We start from the raw sequence: 11,248 nt of genomic DNA, 5'->3' as shown, positions 1-11,248 counted from the left end.
CTGTCTGAAAGGACCCATGATCATACAAACGCTCAAAAAGGGCTTCAATTGTTGTGTGATGTGGTTCGGTGTCTGTAAACATATTAGCCGTGCTGCCTATAGAATGTTTACATCTGCTTGGCCCTACCGCAAACACCATCTCGGCTTGTTCCAAACATGAATACCGGACCATTCTATTAATTACAGTACACTGCATCAATCACACAACCTGTAACAAACAAGGAACACACGGCACATGGTCATCAGCGCATCTACACTGGCGACGGTGCATTTCCGGACACATGTATATAGGATCTCTTTCCTCCATTTCCAATCAGGAATCGTCCCTCTAGTTTGTCAGTTTCATTATAATCATGCCTACAATTAAAATGTGTGTGTGTGGGGGGGGGGGGGGGAGGGGGGGTTGTGGAGAGAGAGAGCGCCAGGAAGGTAGAGTTGGACACGGACAAGGAGTGTCTACTTCACAGAATGTGATTATCTCGATAACTGATTTAATTCCTTTTATTATTTGGCGAAACTTTAACCATACACTACAGTCGCTCTTTACAGCATGAAGTACGTTCTTTGACAGTAATTTGAGAGCCAGGTGACCATGACACTAGTACCAAAATTTGTTAAACAGATAATTTTGGCAGTCTGCTAGACGCCAGTCGCTGTGCTAATCCACGATCGTACGGCAACGACACTGGTGTAGACCTCGGGGATTCCCTGAGCGCAGTAGCCCATGGAGACGATGCCGTACTGCGTAGGCCCAACAACCAGCGGTCCGCCGCTGTCTCCGTTGCAGGCACCTCTGCCATATTCACCGGCGCAGATCATGTTCTCCGTGATGCCACCCAAGTAATAGATATTGCAGTCACGACGTGCGACGATGACCGTGGTGACAGCCTGAAGCTGCTCAGGTAGGGTCTGTGTATAATCCAAGGCGCCCCACCCGGTGATGGTCACTGATGTGCCAGCTTCGATGTCTGCAGTGCCAAGACCGACTGTCTGTAAGGAATATAAATGTTAGTAGAATCCTTTCAAGTGAAAGCAGTGACAAATAGAGCGAATAATATGATGCAGTAAATGATGAAACAGAAAGACTCATTGTTAATCGATTAAATATAAAATAAAGACAAAACATAATTTTATGCCATTTCTGTGGGATATGAAGATGTGTGTTTGTGTGTGTTTGTATGAGTGTTTGCGTGTGTATGTCTGTATGTGTGTGTGTGTGTGTGTGTGTGTGTGTGTGTGTGTGTGTGTGCACGCGCATTTAAAGTGATTGTGAGATCTCGCAGTTTTTGGAAATAACGGTTCGCCACACCTATTGCTAGCGTGTGGAATTCATTTAACAGTGTGCTCCATATCACATTTATTATTACAAGCGTATGGCGTAAAACTGATTTAGCTGTAAAATGACCTTAGTTCAGATGGAAATACAGATAAGGAAAACAATTGAGTCATAGGAAGTTACGACGAAATGGCGATTATATATATTTCAATTAGGGAAAATTTTCTTCAAGGTCTGTTGGAAAATTAGATGTTTTGTTGTACGGTTAATCTTCAGTGTAACAACGACACGAATTTGTCTTCAGCGCATGCCAAATAGCCAGTAACCTCTCCCCATTTCGACTCATTAGTGTACATAATAATAAAACAGTCGTACTTTTTTGAAATTTTATCAAACAAGCACCTAAATATCACATGTGGAGTGTGTTTTTTTCCTAAAAGTCGTCAAACATCCTAGGTGATCTACTCCAACCTCGCCTTAAAACACTGATATTTGCCACACTCATTTCTAAATCATAATTCTTTACACATACCTATATCGAAGACCTTCAATGCTCAAAAATGATTTTTCAAATGTTGCTGCACCGTGAACGAATAACAGCATTGTATGCAAATACTTGGGCAAATATTCTTGGCTTGTCGTAACATGACAAGGTGGTAGGGTGCGACTTCTCAGCCTCAGCAGAGAGGCTAGGGATAGGATTGGTACAAAAATATTCCAGCGATCAGCATAATTGCCGGATGGTGGACAGCATCGAGAGTCTGGCCAGATAGTTCTGTCACCTCCCTGTGATTTATGGTTAACTCGCCGTAAAATAATAATTGATTTCAGTGTTCTGTTTTCAGACTGCTCTGCACTGGCTAATATATGCTACAAGGAATACAGTAAGTCAGTTATATTGCTAATACCTTATTCCTTGTGGGATAAGATCACAGCTTGTTTAGTCATATGTCTTGTACGTTATCCACGTACATACTATCCCTAGATACACCCCTATGCTTGTAGTAGAACAACGCAACGACCCGTCCCTCGTTGTGTCAAATGTCTAATCCTTGCTGGCACAAGTTACTGCACACTTTCCCCTGCAGACCTAGTGTTGTAGTATTTCCCTGATGAGGAACGTAAGAAACAATGTAATTTGGAAAATTGACCACCAATTTCCCCAAGATACCAGGACAAAAAATCCAGTCAGCCTGATAGCAGTACCTATGACACACAGCGAATGTCACTTTAATGTTATGACATGATCAAGATGTTATCATAGCATTCATTGTATCATAAAGTAACTATTTTGTAGAACGGGACATAGAAATTGGAAGTTTCAAATAATAAGGTTTCGATGTATAAAATTATTAAATCAAGGAAAATTCGCAAGTTGCGCTGAGGCACTTCGGATTTCCTTGTTCAGTTATTGTAGCTCGGCCATATCCGCTCATAAGATGAAATATAAAGGTTTGTGAGAATTCCTAGAAGACTGAAAAAGAAAGTGAACGACTGAGATGTCCGTCCACGTACTCCATAAAATTACGAGGTTAATAATTTTATGGAGCCGGCGGCTTGCCATGCTGAATTGTCCAGGTCGAGTTAAATTTTCATCCCTAGTTTTATCTACATCTGGGACTACACTATAATCTACTTCCACATGACGCGGCTCTTTACACAAAGTGAATTGTGGTGAGCTACAATAACAGAAAAAATTGCAACACCAAAAATTAATTAACGCCGAGCAATGAAATTTCTACAATACATTTGTCTAGATACCATTTTTAAGTGATTAACATTGCAAGATCACAGGTTACTGTAAGCGCGAGAAAAGCCATTGTAAATGTCAAATTCTGATACATTTAAGATCAGTGTAACTGCCAGAATCTTGAATGTAAACATAGAGACGTGTATGCATTGCGTTATGGAAGTGCCAGACGTCACTTTGTAGGATAGAGTTCCATGCCTGATGCTTTGGTTGGTCAATAGAGGGACGGTTAATGCTGCTTGTGGGTAATGCTGGAGTTGTCGTCCGATGATGTGCCGTACGTGCTCGATTGAAGACAGATCTGGTGATCGAGCAGGCCAAGGAAACATGCCGACGTTCTGTAGAGCATGTTGGGTTACAGCAGCGGTATGTGGGAGAGTGTTATCCTGTTGGAAAACACCACCTGGAATGCAGTTCGTGAGTGACAGCAGAACGGATCGAATCTCCAAACTGATGTACAAATTTGCAGTCACGGTGTTTGGAATACCCACGAGAGTGCCCGTGCTGTCATACGAAATCGCGCCACAGACCTTAACTTCAGGTCTAGATTCAGTGTGTCTAGCATGCAGATAGGGTGGGTGCAGGCCCTTAGATGGCCTCCTTCTAAAAAACACACGGCCATCACTGGCACCGACGCAGAAGCAGGTTTCACAAAGCAAGCAGACCTCCAGCCCGCCCTCCAATGAGCCCTCGTTTGACATCACTGAAGTAACAAATGGCTGCGGTTAGGGGTGGGCGGAATGCACGCTGCAGGGCATCTGGCGCGGAAGTGTCATTGAAGTAACCAATTTGTAACAGTTTAGTTATGTCACTGTGGCGCCAAGCGCTCCTCAAATTGCTGCTGCAAATACAATACTTTGCGCCAGAAACTTAACACCGAACGCGGTGGTCTTCCCACCGAGTAGCGCCACGTGGCCGGCTGCCCGGTCTTCTTGCGACCGTACATTCTCGTGATCTACAGTGTCTACATTTCTGTCAAGTCTTTCCGCAACATCGCTGAAGGAACATCCAGCTTCTCGTAGCCCAATTACACGACCTTGTTTCAAACTCAGTGAGGTGTTGATAAAGACGTCTTCGTCATCTTAAAAGCATTCCTGACTTACATCATCTCACGGTGTCCAGTCTAAAACGTAACTAACGCTCATGCCTGTTACACTGTTACAGTGTGTACTTGAAGCAAACCCGATTTGGCATCCTCAACATTGCATCCTTCAGATGGAGATCCACGGCCACCAACTTTCGTTGATGTCGCACAACTCCTTCTTTGTGTCGCGATTCTTTTTTCCGTCGTTGTAGTATGTCGGAAAGATCAATGGGGAAGTTCCAACACTGAATGAACGCCACATTCATAAGAGGGTGGTATTTACGTTACATAATTTTCAAATAATCATGATTTGTATAACTCCTTCTTACAAGACCTTTCGCAAGGATTCCATTTCAGATTCTTTTCCTTACTGGTTTGGCCAATTAGGACGACGTAATGATTTCAGATAATTTCAATTCCTCTTCATTCGCACTTCTCTTTTTCTTCAATACCGTCTCATTTTTTCACTTCATCTCCTTTTTTTCTTTCTTCTGGCCACTTTACACCCGTTCTCTCACTGTTACTGCCTTGGAATCCTTATAAATTTAATTTTCCTTTTGAAAATACCTCTTTCTGCCGTTCCTTGAACCTGCGTGTTGTGGATTTCTAAATCTTTTTTAACTTCTCGGATCCAACTTCCATTAATTTCTTTTCCCTAAGATATTTAGAGATAGGTTTTGTCAGCCTGTTGTATTTATCCAGCACAAATGTCCCAAAATATCAGTCTTATTTTTGTTAATGGATTGTTTTGTTTAATGAAACAAAATGTTCCTTCTCCTGTCGCCCAGTGGCTATGTAATTCAAAATCTGCAATAGTCTACGCTATGTGCAGCTTTATCACTCTCATGTGGGACAAATGATTCTTTTAGAGCGTAAAAAATTTTAGCAAACGAGTAATTTATAAATATTTTTTTCAGAAACAAGTGCAGTTAAGAGTCAGGAAAGGCCTTTTGAAAAAAAGGATCCATACCCTTTCCAAATAAGCCTTGGTTCAAGCTGCAAGGCAAGAAATGTTGTAGTCTCATAATAAAGGGGATAGACAAAATAATGTGATCAGTGTTAGTAATGGGATGGTTGTGTTCGACGCTCAACAACGCAGGTAAGGCATGTGTCGCGCTGGGCTGTGCGTGTTCAGTACGGACTAGGCAACAATGCAGGTTGTTTATGAGTAGCGTACACTTCTTATTTGCATTCTGACGCCGATGTCGACGTGCAATGAAAGACCTAACAGAGTCCCAAAGAGGGCAGATAGTGGGGGTCCGATTAGCTGGAGCATTAGTAACCAAGACAGCCAACTTATTAAATGTTTCGAGAGTCATGATAGCCTACACACAACCTGGGAAAGACGCATCGTGTAAACGTAATAGTGGACGCAAATCAAAACTAAATGACAGAAATCATCGTACGCTAACACGAATTGTGTCAAAACAACACGAACTATGGCAGTTAACTGCAGAGCTAAATAGCCATCTTCGAGACTCCATAGCTATCGACACTGTCTGCCGAGAACTCCATAAAGCGAATATTCATGGATGAGCTGTTATAACGAAACCATTAGTGACGACAACCAACGAAAAAGTAGCGTGAAACATGGTGTCAGGAGCGTAAATCCTGGACGGCTGATCAGTAGAAACACGTTATTTGGTCCGACGAGCTAACGTTTTCGTTATTTCTAACATCTGGTCGGGCTTATGTCTGGAGAACGCCAAAAGAAGCCTATAATCCTGATTGCTTTATTCGAACGATTAATCATGGAGGTGGAAGTGTGATGGTATGGGCAGCCACATTATGGTATTCTGCTGCTCCCTTCGCTACCTTCAAAGGCCGTGTTACAGCCAACAATTGTTCCCCAACAATGATGCCATATTTTAAGACGATAATACACCCATTCACACGGCCAGGATAGTACAATCGTGGTATGAGTACTATGCAACCGAACTGCAACGTCTTCCGTGGCCAGCACAGTACCCGGATTTGAACAAAATCGAACCCTTGTGGGCGGTGTTGGGGCGCAGACTCCGGAGCAGATTTCCGCCTCCCTCGTCAGTACAGGTGTTAGAAGAGGTTTTGATCGAAGACCGGCATAACATTCCACTGGAGACTATACATTCATTATATGCTAGTATTCCAAGAAGAATCGCAGCTGTATTACGGGCAAATGGGGAGGTCCAACCCCTTGTTAATAAACCATTCCCGAGTAAGTAGAGGTGTTCACACTATTTTGCCTATCGCCTGTACATATCGCAAATAGTAAGCATAGGAAGGAAATCAGTGAAGTATACAGAAGTCACAGATTTACAATTCCACGTACAAGAAAGTACTGAAAGTCGGTCTTAGGGAGTTACTAAAAATCAGCGGCTAGAGTGGTGAGTAAACGAGAAGGCGAGTGCACGAGGTGTACTGCACAGTCAGTCGGAGAGCACTTTGCAGTGTTTCCAGTGTGCTCTCTGCCTTACACCACACATTACATTTATTGAGTATCCTAGTAACTGGCAACGCTGGCTTGTATGACATCGCGCCACTATTTCTAGCTCTCCTTCCAAAAAAATTGTAATTAAACTTTCGCTACTTGAGAGGGCCTCCATGAAAAACAATGAAACTTGTGGAAACATTTATAGGGACATGCGGAAGAGAAATAACGAATAAACCATCGAAAGAAACACATTTTAATTTTGACGTGAGAGGGTAACAGGCTGCTCAAGTGCAGAAAGAAGAGACTGTGGCGTCGTCTATTCACTACGTTTACACGCGACACATCTGCCGAAAGACGAAAAACGAGTTCCGAAAACTGTTTTTCGCTGTCGTGTTTACGAGTTACGGGCTGAAGCGGATTTGCTAGCTCAGGTAAATATAGCGTCTGGATAACAGCTGTTCCAATTTCTGGTTTAGTCAGCACAGTGCCTATTCCTTTTCACTTAAATATTAAAGATAGACAGTTTCGTGCTCAGTCTAATAATTCTGCTTCTCCTTCATTGCACAATGAGTCATCCTGTCCGTATTAGTCGAATATTCTGAAAACAAGACGTAACCTGATAATCCGAGCATGTTTCAAAAATGATTGTGCGTTTACATGGGAGCGAAAGCCGATTGTGAAAGTGGAAAACCGGCAACTAGTCATGGATTTCCAGAATAGATTTTGGAGTTTTACATGACCAACCAGAAAAGGTATTGTGAAATAGGTTTATGATGTCCGGTTTTGGGAGCGCCATGTAAACGTGAGAAGATAGCCTATTCTCGCTGAGCTCACTTCTGTTATAGTGCTTTTGTTTCTTCTTAATCTGCATTTTGTTGTTTACTTGTTTTCTTGGCACACTGCAATGGTTGCACGAGGGATTGGTGTTTTTGATATAGTGTTTTCCCACAGCAGCGACAATATGTTTGAAAGCAATGAGGTATCTGCGTTTCCAAATACCTGAAAAAAAAGCCTATGCGATGCACAGATAAGAACGTAAATATATAAAAATTTTCTTAACGGAAATTGTTTTAACAGTGAAAAGGTTGAATATGTTTAATGGAACAAATAATTTTCTGCGTTGCATGTCACTTAGCAACAAAACAAGATACAAAGGAAAAAACAAAAAAGGGCAATTTACTGTCTTCTGGATATTGTTTGACATGTTTCTGAAGGCGTATTTTTTCGAGCAAATGAGTATAGATGTTTTGAAATGTTTGGACAACTCTTTCCCATTCTTTCAGTTCTCAGGAGTGTTGAGAATTTACCAGAAGATCTTTGCCAAGAACATCCACCATAAATTTTGCTTTGTTCAACAAACTGTATTATCTTTCCTCGTGCCTTCAGTCTGATATTACATTTCGATTAATTTCGCTAAAAGGATGGTCCCTCTACAAATCGACTTAAAAGAATAGAAATGTGATAATTTTGAAATGGATTGTGTATATCAGTTTGACAGTATTGTACAGCACAGATTGTAGTTCAACAAACTCTTCTCTAGGTGCGCTTGACAATTAACGTATTTTCTGCAGCGAAAGAAAGTGACCATGTACATAAACTCTGTGTATGCTGTGGTACCCTTTGCTGATACAGCATCCTTGACACTGGATTAACAATACTTTTTACTACGGCTTGAGATACTGGAGTAGAAAGACGTGTTGTCGGGGCGGTTTTAATTTTGCTGTTACACGGCAGTCATTAAGGAATTCGTTAGAGTTCATTTATCTGTGAATAGAAACACGAAAGTTGTTGTTTTGTTAAAGAGAACTATCGTATAAATAAATATATATTCAAAGGCGAGTAATTTCATCATTTTAACAACGTTGGAAATTCGTGCTTCAAGTTTACATGTACGCAAGATTAGACCTTCGTCTTTGCCGGTTTTTGAGTGTTAGTTCGAGCTTACAGGCTGTCCTATCCCGCCGCAATAGGTCATCTTTGAACTGGAACTGTAATTTACTAATACTTTCTCCCCCCCAAAACTGAGAGAACTACATTCTCGCATCCTAAGGGTGTAGGTGGCTACGCATGTCTAACGTGGGAAATAAGCTTAAATAAGCTTTTCAGGAGAGCGGCGTGCAACATCAGCAGTGCGGAGGCTACAGCTTCGTAACGCTGCCATTTGATCATTACGGCGACAGTACGGACCTCCTATCATACAAGTAAACTTTTTAAACACAGGTATAGCTGGACTATCCTGAAAGCTGAGATCCATTTACAGGCACTCTCAGTTAAAGGGAAAGACTTCTCTGTGAAGCACATTAATATCTATCTTATCACTCAAGTAACTCTCATTCTAATTCTAACATTTCAGGTTTAATATTTATTGGAATAACTCGCAATTTAAATTTCTCTCCCTTTATTTTCCTGTAGCCATACAAAACCCCTTAACTTCACTTTCAGCGCACAGGTACCAAACTGCACAACAGATAGCTCTCACTATACTCGCAGCTGTCGTCGGTAACGCGTTATTCAGACAGCCAAGCAACTCTGAAATCTCTGTCAGCCCCTGAAACGAGATCGAAGCAACAGGGCGATCTACTGGTCACATAGTAGCAATGAACAATCTGATAGGCTGTCTAGGATGACGACTCCATTTGTTTGACCGGAAACTGTCAGATCCATCACTAGGCCGATGGCAGGAACAAAACTAAGTAGATGGATTAGGATGCAGGAAGCAGAATACTTGACTAAGATCCAAAAACAGACATGGTAAGCTACAGTAGCCATGTTTCAAGAGAATTTCTGTAATCCTGGGTTTGAACAGGAGGTAGGTTGAACTCATGGTAGAACTGATGACTCGCCATGGAAGCTTTAAAAAACACCATAGCTCAGGCTATGCGGTGAGGAGGATGAAGTCGCACCACGGCGTTGGAGGTCAAAAAACACAGCATATGCGGTTCATTAATTCCTCAAGAAGAAATAGCATCTAACAAAGAACTAGTAAAAGGCCTCCTACTACTCTTCAAAGTTTCAAGTTGGCGTTACTAGATTTACAGGGATTGAAACTGGACAGTGAATTTAGTTTCGGTGCGGGCAACAGTGAGCAAAGACCATTGTCGGTTTGTTTCTCTATGTAAATCAATCAGTCAATTGCGACCTGTAAACGAAAACCAATAATCGTGACAGGTGAGACTCAGAACAGGAACAAAACGCCAGGGGCGCTGAAATACTTTCACTTACCCCGAGTGGTCCAATGAGACAAGCAAGAATGCCGGTTGTGTAAAAGGGGCTTTACATGTTGTTGTTGTGGTCTTCAGTCCTGAGACTGGTTTGATGCAGCTCTCCATGCTACTCTATCCCGTGTAAGGTTCTTCATCTCCCAGTACCTACTGCAGCCTACATCCTTCTAAATCTGCTTAGTGTATTCATCTCTTGGTCTCCCTCTACGATTTTTACCCTCCCGCTGCCCTCCAGTACTAAATTGGTGATCCTTGATGCCTCAGAACATGTCCTACCAACCGATCCCTTCTTCTAGTCAAGTTGTGCCACAAATTCCTCTTCTCCCCAATTCTATTCAATACCTCCTTATTAGTTTTGTGATCTACCAATCCTATCTTCAGCATACTTCTGTAGCAGCACAAAAAAAAGGTTCAAATGGTTCTGAGCACTATGGGATTTAACATCTGAGGTCATCAGTCCCCTAGAACTTAGAACTACTTAAACCTAACTAACCTAAGGACATCACACACATCCATGCCTGAGGCAGGATTCGAACCTGCGACCGCAGCGGTCGCGCGGTTCCAGACTGAAGCGCCTAGAACCGCTCGGCCACTCCGGCCGGCCTGTAGCACCACATTTCTGAAGCCTCTATTCTCTTCTTGTCTAAACTATTTATCGTCCATGTACTCCGCTGTAATTTATGACTCTGACTAACTATAGGCCGTACCTGGACGTTGCCATCAAAAGAGAATGATCCCGAGATAGAAACGACGGCGACGTCATAATCTCCAGTGGAATAGCTGAAATCTTCGTGTATTTGTATGGCAGCAGTCTGGTACACGGTGCCACCGCTCTCGCGTATAGAGGTACCCGCCCTCACGGAGAACTCTGATGCGCGGCTACCGTAGAAGCAGTGTGCTGCTGACAGCACCCAGGTGCTGCTGATGATGGAGCCGCCGCAGTAGTGCCCGCCCATCAGTTGGATCGAGACCTGCCACGGGTACTGCGAGATGTCCACCGGGTCGCCGCCCACAATTCGGCCGCCAAAGCGAGCCCAGAGACCACGAGGTCTCGCGGACGGCGCAGCGCTGCAGACTGCACACAACAGCAACACAATCACGGCGGACATCGACATCTCTGTGACTGGTTCGACGTGCGCCGCCCGATGCTAGCGGTTTTTATACCACCTTACTTTATCAATAATCGGAGTGTCTCCAGAACAGTGCCAATTACCGAGCTATCTCAAAAACAAACAAGGTCAAAGTGGTATCAGCTTACGTATGAGACTGTCAAACCTCATATCGAGTGTGGCTGTAGAATGGTAATACTCTAGACCAGTACTCAGGAGCACCCCAGGTGGGCAAATCGGGTCTAACTACCCGTGATTGCCTCAGTCCACTTCACACAAGCGCCTGCAATATTGATTCACCAAGGCCAACATCGATTCATTCTCCCGTACCTCTCCAGATATCAGGCTCTGCTACAATGTGTCTACTAATCTCTGCATTATCGGAATACTGAGAT

General features: G+C 42.9%; 1 protein-coding gene across 1 annotated transcript; it reads right to left on the bottom strand.

Moving 5' to 3' along the window:
* Nucleotides 1-485: 485 nt before the first annotated feature.
* LOC126176683 (trypsin delta-like) lies at nucleotides 486-10,860 on the bottom strand. Its single transcript, XM_049923845.1, has 2 exons — nucleotides 10,452-10,860; nucleotides 486-990 (listed from the first exon to the last, which is right to left on the bottom strand). Exons 1-2 carry the CDS (start codon nucleotides 10,857-10,859, stop codon nucleotides 640-642), a joined length of 759 nt encoding a protein of 252 aa, XP_049779802.1. The 5' UTR covers nucleotide 10,860; the 3' UTR covers nucleotides 486-639.
* Nucleotides 10,861-11,248: the final 388 nt, after the last annotated feature.

This window comes from Schistocerca cancellata, chromosome 3 (genome assembly GCF_023864275.1).
Source record: "Schistocerca cancellata isolate TAMUIC-IGC-003103 chromosome 3, iqSchCanc2.1, whole genome shotgun sequence".
NCBI lineage: Eukaryota > Metazoa > Arthropoda > Insecta > Orthoptera > Acrididae > Schistocerca > Schistocerca cancellata.
This window is presented reverse-complemented; position numbering and strand designations above follow the sequence as displayed.